General features: G+C 45.2%; 1 protein-coding gene across 3 annotated transcripts in view; it reads left to right on the top strand.

Annotated features, from left to right (window-relative positions):
* Positions 1-23,787, top strand: part of DECR2 (2,4-dienoyl-CoA reductase 2) — a 30,765-nt gene that overhangs the window by 2,182 nt on the left and 4,796 nt on the right. For all 3 annotated transcript variants that reach the window (XM_029576750.1, XM_029576752.1, XM_029576751.1), the window contains exons 2-8: positions 5,376-5,499; positions 7,113-7,181; positions 8,473-8,524; positions 16,736-16,871; positions 18,325-18,449; positions 22,175-22,268; positions 23,086-23,190. In XM_029576750.1, coding sequence (XP_029432610.1) covers positions 5,376-5,499; positions 7,113-7,181; positions 8,473-8,524; positions 16,736-16,871; positions 18,325-18,449; positions 22,175-22,268; positions 23,086-23,190 — 705 coding nt within the window. The remainder of the gene's footprint in view (positions 1-5,375; positions 5,500-7,112; positions 7,182-8,472; positions 8,525-16,735; positions 16,872-18,324; positions 18,450-22,174; positions 22,269-23,085; positions 23,191-23,787) is intronic.

The following is a 23,787-nucleotide window of genomic DNA, read 5'->3' as shown; positions in this document are numbered from 1 at the left end:
AGCCTGTAACTCTGAGGGGAGACCGAAAAGCTGAATCCTCCTGCAAATCCTGTGAGGATAAAATTGACATGGGAGAGAATAATCCTTCCCTAGGAGGGGTTTCCTCCTTTTATTATTGTGCCAAATGGAAAGCAGAGGCACATTTTTTTGCTCTGATCGCTTGGGTACACACAGAGGCTGGTAATTCTATTATTAGGGTCATAAAAAAAAAAATCCATCTGGGCTGGATAAAATGTTCCCACAGGCCCAGTTTGCCCACTCCCGCTCTAAAACAAAGGCTCATGCAAATGTATGAAGCTCAAAAAGTTAACTTGGGAGTAACTTAACATAAATGATATTTTAAAGGTACATGGTTATGTGAAGGAAGATTCCAAAGTACAATACATATACAATATGAAGGAATCACATACATTGTATAAAATAACCTTTATTATATGAATATTATACTAAAGATGTTAAAATTGCTATTACTAGAAATATTCAGTGTCATGCAAGAATACAATGTCTCTTAATGAAACATAACAAATACCCATGTAGCATGAAATACGTACCCAGCTAATCAACTCATTCATACTATTAAATGCTCATTCACTATTGCCCATCTAAACCGCTTCTTTCAATACAGCTAATGATTATGAGCCAAAATAAGAGTACCATCACTGTGATCTAATACATGTGTTGCACTAAAACATTACAATGTGACATTTGATACAAACATTGGAGCAGACGTTGTATAAACAAATAGGTGTATCAGCAGACAAATGTATCCCATTGAAAATTGACAATGTAATATATAATCAAACACATTAATTGAAGTTCTAATGACCATTTTAGAACTTTTAAGTGGGACCGCTTTAGAACTTCAATTAATTGGGGACCATTATAGTGTTCTAATGAACTTATGAGAGATGTTTATTTAGCTATATAGAAACTGAGCACAGCCTGCGAATTACAGCAGCTATTGGAAGGGCTGCTGGAACGCAGTCCCGGAGGCCCACAATAATGTGGGCGCCGGGCTGGCTCCTCCGGTCAGCCATGTGCGGGCCGGGCAGGGGGTGGGGCAGGGTGGGCGGGACGATTAGCGCCGGCCTGCCCCCGTCCTACAGCCTTTGTCTTTTTTTAAATTGATTCGTCGGGGCAGCCTCCTCGGGACCTGGAGGGGCCTGTTTGGTCGGCCCTGATGCATCAGGGGAGGCATAATTTGGCTGGCTGGGTGGGGCTATAAAAGGGGGTGGCACCCGGCCGCGCCGCCCCCTTTGGCTCGCGCTGCCTCGGAGATCCCTTTCCTCCCTCTTCTCTTGTTATGGGGTGGTGATGTTTGTCGCAGCTTGGGGAGGGTACAGTGGAGTTACCAGAGCAATTACTCTTTTGGGGGTGGGGTGTAGAGCGAGGAATCCGCTGGGTGGCGGACTTTCTTGTCTCTGGCTTAGCTTCATGGGACTGGGTTCAGCCACAGGATTGGGGACCCCTTGCTGGGGGCTGTGGTGGGGGTCTCCGTTTAGTGGCGGGAGGCTGCTGGAGATTTGCAGGTTTGGTGGCCTGCGAAGGAGTCGTCATGCTGGGGCGTGGCAGATGATTCCTGGAGTTGGACACTTGTGATGACAATTTGACTCTGGTGTCTGTTTATTGTTAGCAATAAAGCTGCGGCCTTGCTTAACTCCAATTTTGTCTGTGAGTGTTACTGGTTACTGTTTTGTACTGTAAGGAGGGGAGGGGCCATCAGTACTGGCTGCCCATATCTATTTTTTAGACTATTTCCTCTGATAGACCAAGTCATTTATACAATGTCTGCTTCAATGTAATATACCTATTTGTTTATACAATGTCTGCTCCAATGTTTGTATCAGTTACATTGTAATGTTTTAGTGCAACATATGGATTAGTTCACAGTGATGGTACTCTTATTTTTGTTCAGAATCATTAGCTGTATTGAAAGAATGGCGGTTTAGATGGGCAATAGTGAATGAGCATTTAATATTATGAATGAGATAGTGATTAGCTGGGTAGATATTGCATTACATGTTACATGGGTATTTGTTATGTTTCATTAAAGAGACGTATTCTTGTATGACACTGAATATTTTGTGTAATAGCAATTTTAACTTCTTTAGTGTAATATTCGTATATTAGATGTTAAAAAATTTTGTTTATACAATGTGATTCTTTCATATGATTTATATAAATTATATTTTGTCTCACAAATTGTGACTCTCGGTGTCACTGGTTGAGGCAAGAATGGGATTGCAGTTCAATAAAGGGTAAAGCCAGAGAGCCCGCAGTATTGCAGGAGGAGGTGTGAATGGTCCTCGTTTTCCTTACCGGCTATGATATTTTATATTACAAAATGACATACTAGATCAGGGGTGGCCAGCTGCGGTCCTCGAGAGCTCCAAACAGGCCTGGTTTTTAGGATATCTGATTGTGCAGGAGATAGATTTACATGCACCGCCTCCATTGTTTGCAAATCTATCTCATGCATACTTGTTGTGGATGTCTTGAAAAGCAGGTCTGTTTGGGGCTCTCGAGGACCGGAGCTGACCACCCCGTACCAGATGATTACAGATTTTGTATGTATTTATTTATTTAAAAACTCTTCTATACCGTCGTTAAGTTAGATAACCATCACAACGGTTTACAGTAAGGCACGATAATGAAAATGAGTGGTATAGATTACAAATTAATCATGTGCCATCATAGTACGGTAACAATTCATTACAATATAGACTATGTGTGTAAGTTAAGTTTGTCTAATGGGAACATATTAGGCGGTTTGAAATTTAACATTAATATGCATTTGTAGGTTACAAGTAGCAACTTCTAGTTTGGTGCGTCCTTATCAATCAACTGTTTTTCTCTTTCTCTTTATCTTTATAAAAAACTTGTTTAAAGATGAAGGTCACCTGGCCCATCTCAGTCTACTCTGTTGTCGTCTGGTTCTCTACTGCTTCGGGTAGATGGCCATATACATCTTCATCTTTAAGTCAAACCCCAAGTCCCCATGCTTTTACCCAACCTCTCAATCCTGTTCCTGCCACAAGCCATGACCATGTTGACCTCTGCTGGTAAGCTGTTCTAGGTCCGCACTGCTTCTTACAAGTCCCGCACTTCATTCAGCAGCTGGGTGCCCTTCCACATCTTACCACCGAGTTTTGTGGTAATCCGCACAGCCCACAAAACTGCCGAGGCTGTTTTCTGACACATCCGACTGTCTCGTTTTGTTAGATTTGCAGCCGCCTTGGAAATGCAATACAGCAGTGTCACTTCCGTTAGGGTTGTAGCCATTGCCACTTTGTGTGGGTTACTCCAACATATGAAAAAACAAAGTTTTTTTGTCAGATCAAAGCCTTCTTTATCTCTTGCTTTTCCTTCTCCGGGAGGAAGGTCCATGCGATTGAAGTCCCCTTGGCTGATCTTATCCAGCCTTACGTCTGTGGTTGGAAAGGTTGCCTCCTCCTCCCCAGGTCCTGAATATGTGGCTTTTCTCAGTGCACTCACCTCCTGGCAGACAGGGGCCTCCTGCACCTCATTGCACGGCCTTGGAAAGGGAATTGTGTGACTTGAAACACAAGCGAGCATGCAGTGAACTGCTTTACATATAAAGTAGTGAAATCTTCAGTTTGTGGGGCACCTTGGCAAGAAGCTTTTGGGATCTCTCTCTGTTCTGGTGTGTGAGACAAAGTCCATGATCACTGCAGTGCAAGAACAGAGGCTTGGATATTCATGTACCCGAGCTTGAGAGTCATAACATGGCATTCCAATTTATTCTTGTTTTGCACAAAAGCACTAAAAAGACTGGTAATGTATTGATTATGTCAAAATATCATGACAGCCAGCAACAAAAATGTGATTGAAGGGAAAATTGTGGCATATGATTAGGGTCTTTTGTTTTCAGTTTCCATAAGCACTGATATGATGAACAACCATAACTCAAAACTGGTTCTCCTTAGTCCGTGGGTGTTGGGATCCAGCTCACAGCAAGCATGAAAACCCATCTGCCCTTATAAAATGTCCCCAAATCTCCTGCCACGCAAGTCCCCACACAGCACAGCCATTGTGCTCACGTCTGCTAGAAAGCCAGCATGTGCTGCCCATACACTGAAGGACCAGGGTTTATGAGAGTGACTGTGCCTTTGGGGTTTCCACACCTTTTCATTCCAACAGATGGATTCAAGGATTGACATTTTTCTTGAAATACACTTTTTATGTCAACAGATTTTATTTATTTTATTTATTTATTCATTTTTAACAGCTCACTAAGGAGTGGTGTACAACAATTCCAGAAACCCCATACATTAAAATCAGGTTACAAAGAAATCTGCATAGAAATATCATACAATCAAAATAAAATAAAACCACACTATAACAGCAGTAATACAATAAATGAAAATCTAAAGAATACACTGTATTCTGAACTTTCATGAAAAGAGCCACATTTTTACCTTTTTCCAGAAGAGCAGATAACTTAACTATTTGTAACTCTTTTGGTGCTGAATTCCACAGTTTGGGTCCCACAACAGAAAAGAGATGCATCCTAACTGCACTTCTTGATACCTCCTTTACTGTTGGAATTCTAAATAAAATTTCTGATGCTGAGCAAAGGCATCTCCTTTGTGTATAAAGCTCTACCAACCGCTGTAAGTACTTCGCCCCCTATCCTTGACATACTTTATATATATCGAGCACATGATTTTAAATTGTGCTATTTGCTGGACTGGGAGCCAATGTAGCTGCTTTGATAAAGGAACAGCACTGAACTTCCGAGCACAACTGTAAAGCAACCTAGCTGCCATATTTTGCATAACCTGTAACCTAGGAATACTTTTTGCCGGCAATCCCACCAACAACCCATTACAATAATCAATCTGAGGCAAAACACAACCAAAGAGAGTAACGCTCAAAGTCTTCTCAACAGCCTAAGCTTTTATGGATGATTTTTGGGCATGATTTTTGGGCCAAGAGTTTAAAAAAACAAAACAGTACAGCGGAAAGTTGTGTTCCCGTGCCACTGCCATGAGAGTACTCTGTACGCAGAATAAGAGGCACTGGAGCATCAACCCATTGCCTCGGGTAAAAACTTAAATTGTAAGCCCCCTGGGGATAGGGAAATACCTACAGTACCTGAATGTAATCTGCTTTGAAGTGCTGAAAAGTGGAAAATAAAAATCTAAATAAATAAATAGCCAGAGCAATAGTCTGCTTTGCTGATGAGCCCGAGGCTCGGATCAGCACTTCTGGATGTTGATGTATCTGGAATGGGAGCTCAGTTTACTGGCTCCATGGTGAATTGCCGACAGGCTGGTAGGGCCTCCTAGTCAATGCAGCGGATGAGAATGATGGATGATGTCTGTTCTGATCTGTCCTTTTTCTTCTTTCAGTTAATGGTGAAGGGGTCATCATGTCCCAGCTGCAGATACCCAGCTCTTTGAGGCCCCCACAGGATGTTGACACAGATGACTGTCTCCAGGACTATAAATATCATTTCAACCCCAGCATCCTTAAGTGAGTGTGTGCCTCTTCATTGCCTGGGGGGCAGTGGTGATTTTCCTTAAAATAAAATAATTAAAATAAGTGCTGAGTCATGGCCAGTAATGGTCTCCACCTTCCACTCCAGCTGCAGTGGGGAAAAGGCGGCAGTTTGCCACAGTTCAAAGAGATTCCAGGTCCGTGACCTTGCAAAACCTCAGCACTGCTCATCCACTCCTTGCCACCTTGTGCTGGAGAGAAGGCGAGTGCTGCGCATCCGCGCTCTACCACCTCCCACAGGGGGGAGGTGCGTGTACTGCTCATCCCTCTTTCCTCCCGTGCGTTGGAACTCATGTTCCTTCCTCACATTTCGCCACGTCCCTCGCCCTAAACCTATCCCCCCCGTGCCTCACCTTTTGGCCAGTAGAGGATTCACTGCAGTAGGGAGCAGCCTTCTTCCCTCCCCCCTCCTCCGGTCTTGAGCCCGTTGCATCTGCGGCAACCCCAAAGCCCTGCTTCCCCCAACAAACAAGACACGGGACTCGCTCCGATTTCCACGGGAGAATGGAAAGTCTGAAGTCTCTGAATTCGCCCCTTCTCATGCGTAACCACTGCGCACCCGTGTGCTGCTCATCATGTGCTGCCGATGCATTTAAACCCCGGTGTAAGGAGAGTCCCGCTCCTGCTGGCGGGTTTGTTTCCATTGTCCAGCTGCAGTTTTGTAAGCTGGTGATCCAGCAGTACTGTGGAATATCAGGTCCTGAGGCAGCGGCTTGCCTTAGTCACCCCTGTGGCTCTGTACCACTGCTCCCTAATGAGAAAGGAGTAAGAAGAGTTAACTGGACAAAGCTCACGTTAGAAATGTCTCCCTGCTCCCCAGCTAAATTTTGTCTGGGCAAACTTTTTCCCCTGGTAACAAGAGGTGGAGCTGGGGGCATTTCTGGAGCGAGATTTCACTTTGTCCCGGCAGCACTGAATATCAAAGATAGCTGGGTAACTCTGGTCAGAGAGCTCCTTGGGCAGAAGTTATCTATACTGAAGGTAAATTGTGACTCGGCTGTAACTGTAATTTTAATTAACTTTGAATGCAGTGCGCCTTGAGACTCTTAGAAAGAGGCAGAATATCAAATAAATAATGTTTAAAAAAAAAAAAAAAAAAAGTAAACAGAGTCAGCTTACAAGTAATGAGGATCTACATGTCTTCCTGATGAGAGCTGGATGAAAGAAGCTGCACTGGAATAAACTAAATTCCAGGTTCTTCAGCTTTCTGCATAGAAAGCTGCCTACTTTCTGTTCATGAATCATCCATTAGTGGGGCGAATTACTGCAGAGCCAAGATCCCCTGGCTGCAGCATGAGCTCTTGTAATGCCTTCTGCTGTAGGCTGTTGCTCACATGGACTGTGAATTCAGTCCCATCCAGAAACTCAAACCTGCTTCCCTCCCATGGTGACCGTGCGACCCAGCACTCTGCTCGCACCTTTCCTAGCAGTCCCCAGCTCCTCTACCGCCATCTCTCTCAGCAGCTGGCAGCGCCTGGACCCAGTCTTCTGTGTATGGCACACAACAGTGGATGAGGAATGACTGTGGAAAAGCCCATATTGGTTGTCATAATAATTGTTCTCCATTTTAATGTTTTACAACTTGACAGGGATTGCGTGGCATTCATCACAGGAGGTGGATCGGGCATCGGCTTCCGTATTGCAGAGATTTTCATGAGGTATGGGACCCCGCTAGCTTTGGCTCCTTCCACGGCCTCCTTTTCGTTTTGTATCTCCTGCTCATGTGTTTTTCCCTAAATCCAGTCTTACCTGGCTGATGGGGCCTTTTACGTAATAAAAGGCATTTATGGTTTCACTATGTCCATCTGAGACACCGTTGTCGCAGGCGGGAAATAACAGGCACCTTGACAAGGTGAAACCATGTGCATGTTGGTTGCTGTGGAGGTGTCTCCCTGGAGCCAAGAGCTTAGGGGTCTGGCAGTATGGATGAAGGAGCCCCGACTGCCTGGACCCAGCAGGGATGGTAAAATTCTGAGAGCCAACTGGCCGGGTACCTGGTGGGGTAGAGCAAATCAGCAAACTGCTGTCCTCTGAGCCAGCCTACTCCCACTGCCATGACATCGGGGTGAAAATTGGCTTGGAGATGCCTGTGGTGCCTTGGGGCCCGGAGCAAGGACTGAAACGAATGCGCTGGGGCTGATGGGAATCTGAGAGCACTCTGGGGCAGGGGTTGTCAACGCAGTCCTGGGACATACCTAGCCAGCCAAGGCTTTAGGATATCCACGTGCATGAGAGAGATTTGAATGCATCGCCACTATTGTATGCACATCCATCTCATGCATATTCATTGTGGATGTTCTGACTGGGCTGAGAATCACTGGTCCAGGGGAAGAAAGGAGCAACTGGAAGAAGAGAAAAAATAACACTGTAAGGGGGTAGTCTGGAAAGGGGGTGAAGCTGGCGGGCAGGAAGAAGCCTAAGAGGGTGTAGGCCAGGGGTGGGCAATTCCAGTCCTCGAGGGCCACAAACCAGTCGAGGTTTTAGGATATCCTAATGAATATGCATGAAATAGATTTGCATACAATGGAGGCAGAGTGCATGCAAATCTCTCTCATGCATATTCATTAGAGATATCCTGAAAACCAGACTGGTTTGTGGCCCTCGAGGACCGGAACTGCCCACCCCTGGTGTAGGCTGAAAGTAAGTGTGTGTGTGTGTGAGAGAGTGAGATGGGGCTGAAGTGAAGATGACAAAGCTCATCCTTAAATTGCCATTTAGTTCTATACTTATTAAAATCTGTTGACTGATTTCTAAAATGTTAATGCTATTAACATGTATTTCAGTTATATAAGTATGATTGTTGATTTTATACTTGGTATAAACATGTTTATTGCGATGTGGCTTAGATGCTGCTTTGCTTAAAATCCTCCACCAAAAATTCTGACTGCAGTTACTGTCTCTGTGTTGCTGGGCACCAGCACTGACTCTCTTGTTTCTTGATCCCTGTAGACATGGCTGTCACACAATCATTGCCAGCAGGAATTTTCAGAGAGTATCTGAGGTGAGTGGGGCGCGTATCGGTGGCTCTCAGTGGATTGACATCTGTAGTCCTGTGTTAGTACGAGACCTGTAATGTGTATTTCATTTACTAATAGGAAAACAAAGTCGATTCCCGGAGGATTTTCCTTCTCTTGTTCACTCCGGGGCAGAATTTCAAACGGTTACGCGCGTAACCCCCGAAAAGCTGCCCCTTCCACCCCCTGCGCGCACTGAGCCTATCTTGTATAGGCTCGGCAGTGCGCGCAAGCCCCGGGACGCATGTCGTGGCCGGCACGTCATCGGGGGTGTTCTGGGGCGCGGGCGTGGTTCCGTGGGTGTGCCCGCGGCCTCTGGACTGGAACATGGCGCGCCGGCAGCCGGCCAGTGCGCGCAAGTTAAGCCTGCTTCAGGCAGGCGTAACTTGTAAAATAAAGGTACGGGGGGAATTAGTTAGGGCTGGGGGGTGGGTTAGATAAGGGAGGGGAAGGTGGGGGGGGGGCCGGAAGGAAAGTTCCCTCCGAGGCCGCTCCGATTTCAGAGCGGCCTCGGAGGGAACGAAGGATGGCCGCGCAGCTCGGCGCACGCAGGCTGCCGATTTTGCACAACCTTGCGCGCGCCGACCCTGTATTTTATAACTTGCGCCCGACAGCGCGCGCATGTTATAAAATTGGGAGTAGATTTGTTCACGCCGGGTTGCGCGAAGAATCTACTCCCGCGCACACCTTTTAAAATCTACCCCTATATTTTTGAGCAAAATAGGGGTCATTTTCAGTAAATAAATATTAGACTTTAAGGCTATTTCTGTATTCGGTTGAAAATAAAGTATGTTTTGTAGCTTTAATTTTGATTAGGTGCTTAGAAACTTGGCTTAATGAAGTAGAGACAGTTATACTCGATGAAATGAGCCCTCCTGGCTACATCCCGTACTCGTGTCCTAGAATAACAAGGGAGCAGGAAGTGATGTGGCAAGAGTAGTTCGGAAGGAACAAATAGATATTACACAACAAATAGGCTCAGAATAACTATTCCTAAAGCTTCATGGGGCAACAACCTAGATATTCTGCTCATCTACTGAGCCCTACAAAACATGAGCCACACTAATGAACAGTTAACCCAGCTAATCATTAGTCTATTCAAAATTAACATTAATCTGCTTGTCCTGGGGATTTCCAAATGCAGAATGACACGACCTTAACAGGAATGCACTAGAATTCATGACATCCATGGTGACACAGGACTTCACACAGATAACCAACAAACCCATGCACTATAAACCGAGCCAATAAGGCCAATACTACCAATTTTGCTGCCCTGTGCAAACAATTACTGTGCTGCCCCTCCCCTGGTTCTTTTTTTTTCTTTAACACAAATTGTGTGTTCCCCAATAACCAACACACAATAGAAACTGCCAATTTCATACCCTGTCCTGGGCCCCCCTTTCCCGCTGATTAAAGCCCTCTGAGCCAAACGTTCAAAATTGGTACATTCCCCTAATACTATCTTACCCTGTCCATGAGTCCAAAACACCTAAAAGTGGCAGGGATGGACCCCCAGGCGCTCCTGCCCCTACCTGCTGGAATGTAAAAATGGCGCTAGCTGGCCTTGAAGCCCAGCATCATTATGTTGTATAGACATATATGTACTGCTATAGTGCCAACCAGGAAACCCTGCAAAAATACACTTGGAGCCCACATGGTATTAGGCCTTTTGTAAGGTGTGTTGGTTGTAGGTTTGGCCATTAGAAAGCAAGTAAACTGAAATACAATGATATAGTAAACATCCCATAACAAAAGAGTACTAACTGCCAGTACTCAAACAGTAACAGTCCTACATAGTAAAAGGCAGCACTGCCAATATTACACCAGTCCCTAAAACACCAGTATACCTCTTATTAGGAAAACAGAACAAGCCAGGCTGCTAATTATCCTTACAGAAAAACAACAAGCTAGCAGAATAGCTCATATCAGTCATACATGCAAACACAGACACGCTCTCTCACCAAATACAGAATAAAGAGAGCATAAAGTATAAATAAAACTGAACTGGAAACCTCAACAAACCACTCTACTCTGTATGCAGTGTAATAATGGAAAAAAACAGAAATATCACCATTCCTCAAATACTAAACAATAAAATCAAGACATATAAAACATCATAATAAAATCATACTAATAAAAATATTTCCAAATAACTGAATATAATATTCAATAATGAAGAACTCGTATAAAAATTTAAAACTTTTCCAGGCAGCAATACAATATTTCAAAATATCAGACACATCAAACACCCAATAATTTAAACTAAGGATGGAAAAATCTCCTAATCTCCATACCTGTGAACATATCATTTCCAGTCACCCTAAGCTGCTTGTGGATTAGTTGGTGGGGGAGGTTGCACAAACTTTCTCCACTCCTCACACACATTCACAGGCAGGCAGGCAGGCTGGCTTAGGCGCCCTCTCTTACACAAATATGTAGGCAGACTTTTTCTCTCATAGGCAGGTAGGCTTCCTCTCTCTGACACACACATGCAGGCAGGCAGGCTGGAGTGCAGAAGAATCTCTCTGGAACATCAATCAACTGGAAGCCCATGTGGTCCGGTTGGCATGCTTGCAGTTTGGTGGCAGGTTGCAGGATTGAACGGTCTGGATAATGTCAGACAATGCAACGACAGTGGCCTACATCAATCGGCAGAGAGGAACCAAGAGCCAGCAAGTGTAACAGGAAATAGACCAACTTATGGAATGGGCAAAAGTACATCTTCAGGAAATCTCAGCCTCGCACATTGCAGGAAAAGACAATGTAAGAGCAGACTTTCTCAGCAGGCAGACTCTGGATCCAGGAGAATGGGAATTGTCAGACGAGGCATTCCAGCTAATAGTGGATCGCTGGGGCCTTCCGTTTCTGGACTTGCTGGCGATTTCTCATAATGCGAAGATTCCTCAATTCTTCAGTCATAGGAGAGATCCAAAGTCATGGGGCTCTTGTGCAGGAGTGGTCGGAAGGCAAGCTGCTGTATGGTTTCTCCCATGGCCCATGTTAGGCAGACAGGTTCGGAGGGTCAAGAGTCATGGGGGAAGGTGCTTTGGTGGCACCAGATTGGCCCAGGAGACCATGGTATGCAGATCTGTGAAGGCTTCTGGTGGACTCTCCCCTCCGGTTTCCAGCGCACAGGAATCTGCTCTGGCAGGGGCCTGTTTTTTTACGAAGATCTGAATCAATTTTTTCTTGCGGTATGGCCCTTGAGAGAGCTCGGTTGCTGAAGCGTGGATATTCTGCAGCAGAGATTGCCACCTTGCTTCAAGCAAGAAAGATCTCCACTTCCTTAGCCTATGTGTGGATTTGGCGAGTGTTTGTTTGAGGCTTGGTGTGAAGATAGAGGGGTTCTTCCTTGTTCGGTTAAGATCCCACTCATTTTGGAACTTTTGCAGGATGGATTGAGTAAAGGGTTGGCCCTTAATTCCTTGAAGGTACAGGGAGCGACTCTTGCCTGTTGCAGGGATGTGGTGAATGGGAGGCCCTTGTCGGCTCATCCAGATGTGGCTCGTTTCTTGAAAGGAGTGAAGCATGTTTGTCCTCCTTTGCGGTTACTGGTGCTCTTGTGGAGTCTGTCTAGTTTTGGATTTTTTAATGGGCCCTACTGACCTTGAAAATGGTGTTTCTTGTGGCAATTTGCTGCGTGTGTCAAGTATCCAAACTACAGGCCTTGTCTTGCCAAGAGCCATTTCTATGTGAACTGTTCCTGCCTTTTTGCCAAAAGTGGTCTCAGATTTTCACTTGAATCAGTCCATTTCCTTGCTGTCTCTGGACAGGGTGAAAGATGCAGAGGAATATCGCCTGTTACGGCCTTTGGATGACAAAAGGCATATCGTGAGGTATTTAGAGATTTCTGAACCTCTCAGAAAGATGGATTGGGTATTTATTCTCCATGATGGGAGTAAACAAGGTGAGACAGCATCGCTGGCTACAATATTCCACTGGATTAAGGAGGTAGTCATGGCTGTGTATGTGGATGCTGAGTAACCATTGCTTAGTCAGGATAGGGCTCCTTGCACTAGGACTCAAGTGTCATGGGCAGAAGTTAGTTTGTTGTCTCCCATCGACATTTGCCAGGCTGCAACGTGGTCTTCCTTACCTACCTTTTCTAGACATTATCACCTGGATGTGCAGGCCCAGGAGGACACAACCTTTGCACGTGAGGTTTTGACTGGGCCGTGGGCAGCCTCTCCCGCTCTATTTGGCAGTTCCTTTGGTAAATCCCACTGGTTTTGGATTCACCTGTCTGTATGCTAAAAGAGGAGAAATTACTACTTACCTGATACTTTCCTTTTCCTTAGTACAGACAGGTGAATCCAACTTCCCACCCTTGGCTGCCGAATGTTGTGCTACGATCCTCCTGCGTGCGTGGTTGTGTGTTCCAGAGAGTACTGGTAAGTGTCAATCCAGTCCTTAGATTAGTGGTTACACTCCTTATCTGAGCTCCGTGTTTTCCTGTTTTGCTGAATGCTGGAATGGTTATCTGTTAATCAAGTTTTTGCTAGTTTGTCCACAGTTGGCTTTTGCAGCGAATACTAGTGTGCTGATGATACTGCAGGGGTATATATACTGCAATGTCAGCTTTGCTCTGTCTCCATCTGCTGGTAGAGGTGCATAACCCACAGTCACCTGTCTGCACTAAGGAAAAAGAAATTATCAGGTAAGTAGTAATTTCACCATTTTCATGCTGGCTTCAGTACTGAGAGTGCTTTGGCTACTCAGAATGTGAAATAAACTTGAAAGCAGACAAGGGTAAGGATGTTTAAATAATTCTTGACATGCCAGCCACTTTTCATTCTGTTAGTCTGTTAGATGGTCTCTCTGACATAAAACTGGCTGAAATAGCCTTAAATTGGTTGGCTAAATAGCTTTTAAACCAATCTTATCAAGTAAACTGGAATCAGATATTTTCTTCTGAAAAGAAGCTATTGTATGGAGTGCCTCAGGGGTCTCTACCACCTCTAATTCTTTTTAATATTTATTTATTTGTTTTGGCTGCTTTGATAGCCTTTTATATGCTGACGTCCTACAGTTGATAGCTTATGTTGTCTCTGGATTCTGAGGCTACTGAAAACTTAAATAATTGGTTAAAGAACGACAAGCTGAAACTAAACCTTTCTAAAACAGAAGCCTTATGGGTTAGAAAAAATGAAATAAATTATCCTGAGGATGTTATTACTTCCCTGGTTGTGAAATTACATTCTAAATTATCATTACATAATCCAATTGCAGTGTTAACTCGTAGAACCTTCTTTCATCTGAAATACTTGAGTATCTGTTCTGAAAATAAATGATCTCCAAAAGGTCGTTCATGCCATGGTGAGAAGATTACTGTAATTTGCTGTACCAGTGTCGCGTTGTATCCTCTATAAAAAGAATAGTTACTGCAAAATACAGCAGCAAAGCTTCTTCTGTTTAATGCTAAAAAAATGTGACCATGTGACTCCCCTGTTGCACAAGCTGCATTGGTTGCCCACAGCTTCACGAATTAACCTCTGCGCAGACATTTAAAAACTTATCCTGCTTACTTAGCCAGTTTATTAATCTGTTACTGCCCTATTCAAGCTTTACTTTCATCTCGGCAGGCTCTTTTGGTTATTCCACAGATGCCAGTCTTCTTTCGGCTATTTGGCGCCACTCTTCTGGAACGAAATTCCATTAGAACTTCATCTAGAATCAAATTTGCAGAGATTCCGAAGAGGATTAGAAACCTGGCTATTCAGACAAGCATAAGACTAGAGAATCTGTAATCAGTTGCCCTTTATTGACTTGGCTGATTGTACCTGCATTATTAGTGAATTTATAGGCTTTATAGAGAACATATTGTTGAATTTTTATGGTGACCATTATATTTTTGTTGTAGATTATTTTAAATATTTGAACGTATACTGCTTTGATATTGTGAATTGGGAAATATTTATTTATTTATTTAAATTAATTTATATACCGGAGGTTCCTGTATAATATACATATCACCCCGGTTCACAAAGAACAGTAACTATCGCTACAAATAGCGGTTTACATAGAACAGAATAAAAGAAGTTTTACATTGAACAAAAACAAAGTAATAAGTTTTACATTGAAGTCAGCATGTGTAAATTTCTGATTAACAAAGGAAGAAAAAAATAGATCTGAATAACTCGTTGTGGGCTTGAAAAGACTTTTCTTCGTGTTCTTGGCTCTAGGGGAAAGCTTGTTTGAACAGCCAAGTCTTAAGTTTCTTTTTAAATGTAGAGTGGCATGGTTCTAAACGAAGGTCTGGAGGGAGCGAGTTCCAAAGTGAAGGGCCCGCTGTGGATAATGCACGTTTCCTCAGAACGGATTTCACAGGTTGTGTGATTAGTCTGTTCTGATAGGCACTTCTGGTTGGTTTCACAGATGTGTGTAATTGAATTTGAAATGTTAGGTTGAGAGGTGCGATGTTGTGTAAGGCCTTATGTATCATCATTAAAGACTTGAACTGGATCCTGTATTTAATTGGAAGCCAGTGGAGATGGTGGAGAATTGGGGTGATATGATCTCTCTTTTTGGCATTTGATAGAATTCTTGCAGAGGCGTTCAGGACCATCTGAAGTGGTTTGATGGTGCATGCTGGAAGGCCTAGGAGGAGGAAATATTAAATAATAAATTACAAGTACGCTGCAAAGAGCACAGGTTTGATGTGCTGGTATATAAAAGCAAATACATTTTAGCAAAACTGATACTGAATTGATGTAACTTATATTTTGAAATCAGTTGTTTAACCCCTATCATAAAAATAAAGTAAAATACAAATGAGAGCAGAGGCCCAGGACTCCACCTACCCACTTTGGACAGCTAAGGAAGCATCATCTTTGCTTCTGTGCAGAGGAGAGGGGGGGACGGGGGACCAAGGAGCTGTCATACTAGGATTTCCTGGAACATTTTCCTCTTTAATGTCTGGCTGTCTTCTGAATCTGCATTAAAAACTGTGCTGGCAGGCCAGCGAGGACCAATGTCTTCAGGTTGTAGGTCTGTTGCAGTCTTGTCATCGGGGGGTCTGCTAGGAGCTGCCCTGGATTTGTCAGTAGGCACCCGTTATTTCTGTGCCTAGGATGGCAAAGGTTTAGGGGCAGCAAGCTGGCTAACCTCCTTCAGTAGAGGACAGCCCTTCGCTAGCATGTAACAGCCCCTTACAGGAGGTGAGGGAGTAAAAGCACCAGAAGTCCCTAAGGGGCAGCAAAATCCTAAATCTTTCCCTGGCTAGAAGGCACAAGCCCAGCCCTCTGACGAACGAGTGTGTTGCCTGAAGTGTGAACGAACCAGATAACTAGCAAGCATCTGATCAAGGAGCACATGTAGGAAGGTGAACTATATTCCTGTGTTATCCCCGCAGGATGCGTACTATCAGAAGAGAAAAAATAGTGTGTGTGAAAGCTAAGAGATTAATGTCTGACCCTTCTGTCTCACTGTGACTCAAGCTGCCAGGAGAAAGACCCCAACCCCAGGCATTTATTTCCTGTCTGTCTCACTATAAGACACGCTGCAGGGAGTAAAGACCGTGCCCGGGCACTTGTCGCTTCTACCCAGGGAGGCAGCCTGACCCCTACCAGGCAAAAGAATAGTCTGAGAGGAGGCTTCTCTCAAGCCCTTTGCCAGCTGCGGAGGAAAGCGGCCCTCCTCTTTGTTTGTAGTAACATGTATCTACTATAAAAGGAAATGGGTGGTGGGTCCACGATCTGTAGCTTTCGGTGCTTATGTTTTTTCAAAGGTTGTGTGTAGAGCAGGTAAGTGCAGCAGTAAGCAGCATCCCATGCTTGTGCTACTAATGCCAGGGTGCAGCTGCCGGTGCCCTGTAACTATCTGCTTCCTCCCTGAGCTCTGGCACAGACCGGGCAGGGCTGTGAGCCACCGGAGGAGGTTTGCCCATTCTACGCTTGAGTGCAGCTGGCTGGTATGAGGTGGCACGCGTGCCTCCCACCGAGCCCTGCTTTTCTCCGCTGGGAATGCTGGAGGCAACTGAAAACCTGGGCTTCCAGCGTCTTTATTTTGGGAACATTTTGAAAGTCACCTTAATTTGGAGAATGTTTAATTGAGGCTCTGTGTGTAGAAACTTCTGAGTTGGAGGGGCAACGCCGATCCCTTGCTGAATATCTTTGTATGCTTTTGCCTCTATTGGAGAGCGATTCAGACAAAAGTGTCTGTATTTAACCCACTTGTTCCCCTCGCTCCCTCCTCAGGCCGCAAAGAAGCTGGTGGCAGCCACGGGTCAGCGATGCCTCCCTCTCTCCCTGGATGTGCGGCAGCCTCCTGCCATCATGGCTGCCGTGGACGAGGCTCTGCGGGAGTTTGAGCGGATTGATATACTCATCAACAGTAGGTGTTTTCAGGAAAAGTGGCATCAGGTTACCCAGCAAACCAAAAGCAAGCTGCGGCGGCAGGAGCTGGCACCGTGCTGCTGTCACCCTCTCTCCATGGGAGTGTGGGGTGCAGTGCTGCCCTAATCTCCTCTTTTGAAGGGGACCAGGTGCAGCACTGTCATCTTCAAGGATGGAAACGTGATCTATACAAATTCAAGAGACCAGCATTTTTGAGTGGTTGGTTTTTTTTTTGGGTTTTTTTTATGTATCTTTCCTTTTTTAAGGGCGTTCATAGAGGTATAAGGTGTTAGGCTCAAGTCACAAAGATCGGTGGCCCACCCTCATGATCGCCGGCCCCGAAAATAATTTTGTACAAATTTCAAAAGGGCAGACCTACTTAATGTGAAAACGTTAAGAAAATTTAAAGTTCATAAAAAAATATGTTGTACTTCCTGGCACGATTGCATTTTGACTCATCTGCCTGGGTCTGCGGCTTTTCACAGAACAAGCCTCGATGCGAAGCAGTCAGTCTCTGCTCTGGCATTCACGCATTTAGATGCCAGGCAAATCCACCTCTGTCATTTTCACAAAACAGCAATGACAACGTGGGAAGAGTCTGAGCATACGAGCACAGAAAGGAGCCTAACAGCCAACGTGTAGGCGCAGTCGAACTCTGCACATAGTTGCTAAAATGCCAATGTGTTGGGAAATGCAAAATGTTGCGTTTGTACAAACATTTTTTTTGGGCCAGTGATTTCAGTGGTGTGCCAATGATCTTTATGACTTGGGTCTAATAATTCATGCCTATATGAACGCCCTTAAAAAGAGAGAAGAAAATGTTGGCATGTTTGGGCTAATTGATGAGATTTGAACATTCATAGACACTTTTTAATCTAGAATTAACTTGTATGGTTTGGCTTGGCTTTTCTCATATGTTCAGCCATGCAGTATGTGACCTACAACATAGGGGTCTCTGAATTTATACCAAGTTTGTTGGAAATAAAATACAAAGCAGCCTGCACGTTTACATTATTTTAACACATTTTTTTTAATGGTTGTGGTGTGGGTAATGTCCTGAATAATTGGGAACCAATCTTTGTGATTCCTTGGTGACCTCTGTCTTCAGACAGTGAGGATCAACTTGGATTGCGTTAAGATGGTCAAAATCAGCTGGTGAGCTTGGGGGAGGGAAGGGTTATTTTGAAAGAAGAGCATTCTCTGAAGTCTGGTGGCCATTTGCTTATTGACATTAACTGGTGCTGGTAATCAGGCGGTCGGAGAGAAGGTGCTACATGGCAACAGATCAGTAGCATGGCCCACAACGCCCCTTCTCTGTGGTACATGGACTCTGGATCTAGTCTCTCATATGCAATCTGATTCCCATCCCGGCAGGGGATAATCCTTTACCATCCACCGGCTGCAGCTCTGTCATTCTGTGGTGCACTGATTTGTGTGTCTTGTCTTCTCAGATGCTGCAGGGAACTTCCTCTGCCCAGCCAGTGCTTTGTCATTTAATGCCTACAAGACTGTGATTGACATTGACACCTTAGGCACCTTCAACACCTCCAAAGTGCTCTTTGAGAAGTGTTTCCGGGTATGTACCTTCTTCGTGATCCCATGCACATCAGGGTTGTGCGCTAGGGGAGCACTAGCCCCTCATAAGGGGTTTTTCATTTTTAAAGTTGCAGGCTCCTGCACTAGGATGTGCTCCAGAAACATGAAGGGCCGGATTTTAAAAGGGTTACGCGCATAACCCTTTTAAAATGCCCCTGCGTGCGCCGAGCCTATTTTACATAGGCTCGGTGGTGCGCGCAAGCCCCAGGACGTGCGTAAGTCCTGGGGCTTGCAAAAAGGGGTGGTCGGGGGCATGGCCAGGGGGCATGGTGTCTGCTCAGGGGCGTGTCCGGGGGGCGTGTGGGCAGTCCGGGGGTGTGGCTGAGTGCCCTGACACAGCGGCCTGTGTCGGGGCCTGCCACGCCAGCAGACAGCCGGCGCGTGTAAGTTACTACTGCCTGGAGGCAGGCGTAACTTTTCGAATAAAGGTAGGGGGGGTTAAGATAGGGCTGGGGGGGGGGGTGGAGGGAACAGGCAACACGCGCAGGACTCGGCGCGCGCAAGGTGCACAAATGTGCACCCCCTTGCGCGCGCCGACCCTGGATTTTATAAGATACGCGCGGCTATGCGCGTATCTTATAAAATCCAGCGTACATTTGTTTGCGCCTGGTGCGCGAACAAAAGTACGCGCGCGTGTAGATTTATAAAATCTACCCCGAAATGTTGCTCCCCTCCACCAGCAGTCAGAATGTGCCCGCTGCAGTGCATAGTGCTGAGCATCGGTTTCAAGCAGAAATTCAGTGTTTGTGGCAAATAAACGCCGATGTGGATGGCACTGGGCAGTTGCGACTATCCCTTCATAGGGGAGGGGGCTACTCACCCCTCCATACTGTAACAAAGCACGCAATAAACCACAGCTTTATTATAACCGTAAATAGCAATACAATAAGAACCTAAGCTGCAGCAAAGATTATTTCTGAAGAGAAGGTATACAGATGGTGTGTAGTGAATTGCCACTGGCAAGCAAAGCCAAGAGGCATCTGCCTTGGGCATTACCAGTCAGCATGCCATGCGCAAGTAAAGCGCCTGCCCTATCAGACAGGGGCTTCTGGTCTGATGCCATACCGGGGCCACCCTACCCTGACGGCAGACAGTCCCAACGGAATCGGTGAGAACATAACTTGGTCGTGTAATTTACTGCCTTCGAGTGAAAACCCCCCTACTGGCTCAGGTACTCCTACCACAGGGCCTGGGTAGCCCCCCCCCTCCCCCCCATTTAACAGCTGCAGTTGTCAGGAGAACATCCGTGCACCTGGTCCAGCCTTAAGAACATAAGAAATTGCCATGCTGGGTCAGACCCCAAGGGTCCATCAAGCCCAGCATCCTGTTTCCAACAGAAGCCAAACCAGGCCACAAGAACCTGGCAATTACCCAAACACTAAGAAGAACCCATGCTACTGATGCAATTAATAGCAGTGGCTATTCCCTAAGTAAACTTGATTAATAGCCGTTATTGGACTTCTCCTCCAAGAACTTATCCAAACCTTTTTTGAACCCGGCTACACTAACTGCACTAACCACCTCCTCTGGCAACAAATTCCAGAGCTTTATTGTGCCTTGAGTGAAAAATAATTTTCTCCGATTAGTCTTAAATGTGCTACTTGCTAACTTCATGGAATGCCCCCTAGTCCTTCTATTATTCGAAAGTGTAAATAACGTCCTTGTTCTCACCTTAGAAGACTTTTCTTATTTTCTGCTTTTATCCTGTGTCAATTGATCTCATGTTATGGGCAGCTGGTTCCCAAATCCTCCCTGATCTGTAGGCCATCTACAGTCCGGAAGTGGGATACAATTTGGGTTTCTCTCCCCTCCTCTGCCTCTCTTCTATACCTCTCTCATCCCTTTGAGGCGTACTCAGTTTGTTTCCTCCTCTCCATTTTGTCTCACCCTGTGTGTCCCCGTTCCCCCCCCCCCCCCCCATCTCATCCCATCTCTTCCATGTTCCTCCCTAACCCCACCGGGACATGGCAAGCCCAGCGTAGGATTGCAGAGCAGGGGGGGGGGGGAGGGAGGGAGCCCCAGAATCCATGAGCTGCTGCTCTTCTGCCTCCAGCGCTTGCTTGCTGTTCAGAAAGGGGGAAGCACAAGTTGGTGGGGGGGGGGGAGGGGAGGAGCAGCCGGGGCGCAGGGAGCGCAGGGCCTGCTGCAGCATAGGAGGGAGCACATTCACAGCTCTTTGAGAAATGACGTAGCATAGTTTTATTCAAGTCTAGAACAAGGATTTGATTTTGATGGTCTAGAATTACTGAAATATCTGTTTGTTTGTTTTTTTTTCGGTTAAGCACAGAATTTATCAAAACTTCCAAAAGGTACAAATTTAGAAATTGTTGTACATAACAACATTCTCTGGCATATTCTTGCAAGCTTTGAAATTACACTAACATATTAACTTGGAATAAAAAAGGTACACAGCTTTATCCACTTCACAAACTAAACTATCCCCAAGATTAGTTAGGATAATTCAAGAACCTTAAGGCAGCAAACATTGACTCCTGAAGCATCTTCTGTGTCCTGAGAAATCTTGCTCCCATGGCTATTCTCCTGCCAGCAGACTCTGATAAGGTAGCATGTTTTCATTCAGCGCCTTCATTCAGACCTCTGGGATGTTCTCAGAAGGTAGGACGGGGATAGTTTCTTCTACGTTTTTTTCCAAGCCTCTGGGTTGGCATTTTAAAAGACTGAATTGTAGATGTGTATGGCAATCAGAGCCATCTTGTTGGTTCTCTTCCTCTCAGCCCTTCAGTTTTGAAGTCCATTTCAACCTTTGGTTTTCTAAATGTCTGCAGACAAGTGACTTTGATCATTGGCCAGCTTTGCAAATACTTTATTTATTGAAGATTGAAATAGGCTAGCTGTTGTCATATGATCTTTCACATATACATCGAGTCCTGATAAAGCTATTCAAGATGTCATGTTCCAGAAATGCTTTGCTATTTTAACAAAGCTGTTTAGTTCAGAAGTATGACAGATTTCTTATAAAATAGTTTGAGAATTATGCTTACAGGAAAGCATGCTGTGTCAGCTCTTGGAACTCTGGTAGCCAGTAAGGGTTAGTGGTGTGCATGAGAAGTTTTTCATTTAGTTTTTAAATAATTTTGTTTCATGTTTATTTCATTTTTTTTTGTTTGTTTTAGCATGTGCTAAAACAAAATTAAATTTTGTTGTATTTTTGTGTAGTTTCAGGTTTGAAACAAAACATGTGTTTTCCATGTCATTTTCAAATGCTAGTTCATCCCTAAGTGAGTGGGTCCCCCACCTGCTGCAGTTGACCACCTTATCTATTCATCAGGGAGAGAGTGAAGCAGAGAAAAGTGCTAGTGTGTAGACTGCTTCATTTCCAGCTCTGGTTTCCATCCATGCTGACCCCTCCTCTCTGTGCTATCCAGTTATGACTGTGTCTTGGTGTTTCTATGTATGTTATATCTATTGTTGACTATGACTTGTTCCAGATCTCCAGCTCTGTCTTGTATCTGTATATACAATTTCAGCTTCTCACTGTGGCCGTTATCAAAGAAACCAAAGCTAAAGAGTTTTTTATTTTAAATTTCTTAAAAATGTAGGTTTTGTTTTTGTTACCATTGCACTGCTGCCTGTGAAACTGTGTGCGCACCACATTGGCAGAAGTAAATCTGTGCAGGAGGCCTCCAGTCCACCCCTGTTGGTATTCCTGAACCCTGATGGAAGTTACTGTTCGTGTCATTTTAGGATCATGGTGGTGTTATTGTAAATATCACTGCCACCTTGGGTTACAGAGGTCGGGCGCTCCAGATGCACGCTGGCACCGCCAAGGCAGCTGTAGGTAAGCACTTCTTTCATTTGCTGTTTCTATTTCCCTAGTTATGTAAAAATTTTGAGTATTTTTAATGTTTGGTGATAACTTTGGCTAGAACCAGGTGTGGCGCAGACTTCTCTTTACATGTATTTAAATTTAAAAAAAAACCAATTTGTGTCCTGCACGCATCCAGCATTTGAGGCAGAGTACAATGCAAAATGCATAAAATTGTACAAACAGAAGACAGCTACAAACAAAGTAACTACCATATAAAATGTGATACAAGCTAACCCCCTCGCCTGAAAAGATGACACAGGAGCCCAGCTCTGCTAATTCACCTCCGCCCTGCCCTGCAGCTTCTCCTCCTGAACTCCATACACAACTCCCCTTGTGGGATGACATTGCCCTAGTAACACTAACCCGAAGTCCTTCCGCTTTGCACCTGCTGCTCTCTCACTGTTGTGTGCTGACGTGCTGTTACTTCAATGTGTCGGTGCGTTTTGGATTAACATCGAATGATGCCATCCCTGGCAGCTCGCTCATGGCAGGCAATGGGGGTGGGGAGAGGAAGAGGGGACTGGAGGACGTGCTGTGGGGAACACATCCACTGAATGATGCCTCCTCCAGCCGCTCATGCCTGGCAAAAATGAGAGGGATGCGCTGCATGGCATGAATGCACTGAATGACATCTGAGATGACTTGAGTAAAACTGCGGCATGGATTTTCCCTGAAGAGCCCCAGCTGCTTCTGTTAACTGCCCCCCCAGCCTGTTCTCCTGTGATCTGTCATTGCTCCCTCTGCATTGCTGTTGTCTCTTCATTCCTGCCTACCTTCCTCCTCTCAGACACCATGACGAAGCACTTGGCTGTGGAGTGGGGCCCCAGCAACGTGCGAATAAACAGCCTGGCCCCGGGTCCTATCTCTGGCACGGAGGGGTTCCGCCGGCTTGGTAAGTTGGGGAGTCCCCGTGGCTCTTTCTCAAGCACATTCTAGCTCTGCCAGCTTTAGTGGCTGTGACAAAGCAAGGACGCAACCCACAGCTGGTTCGGCTTCAGATACACAGGGGAGCTTTGCTTCTTCACCCTCAGCTCGAGGAGTCTGCTTAAAATTGTTCATCAGGCAACAAAACATGAAAGTTTGCAAAGTTTAGCAAGATTTGGGTTTGGGAAGATCTGCATTATATAGAATCTGGGTAACTTCAGTGACATTTCTAACTGGGTTTGTTTTTTTTGTTTGTTTTGTTTTTTTGGTTTTTTTTTTTTTTTTTTTACAAACCACTTGCTGTCAAACCTGACAGCTTGAACTGCCTCCTCCAGTGGGAAGTGGGGCAATCATCAGCAGAGCAGGAACTGCAACCCCTGCTGGCATCAGAGTCATTATCAAGCTCTGCCTGGTAGAAGGCAGAGGAGGATTCCCTTGCAGACCTCTGCCAATAAAGGGGACCAGCAGAGGGAAAGAAAACCAGAATGATAACCAAATTCTACAATCCCAACCACATCCGATCACCTTAAGAGCCCTAGTGATCGGATGTGATTGGGATTGTAGA

This window comes from Rhinatrema bivittatum, chromosome 14 (assembly GCF_901001135.1).
Source record: "Rhinatrema bivittatum chromosome 14, aRhiBiv1.1, whole genome shotgun sequence".
Classification (NCBI taxonomy): Eukaryota; Metazoa; Chordata; class Amphibia; order Gymnophiona; family Rhinatrematidae; genus Rhinatrema; species Rhinatrema bivittatum.
Note: the sequence above shows the minus strand (reverse complement) of the source record. Positions and strands in the feature narration are given on the sequence as shown.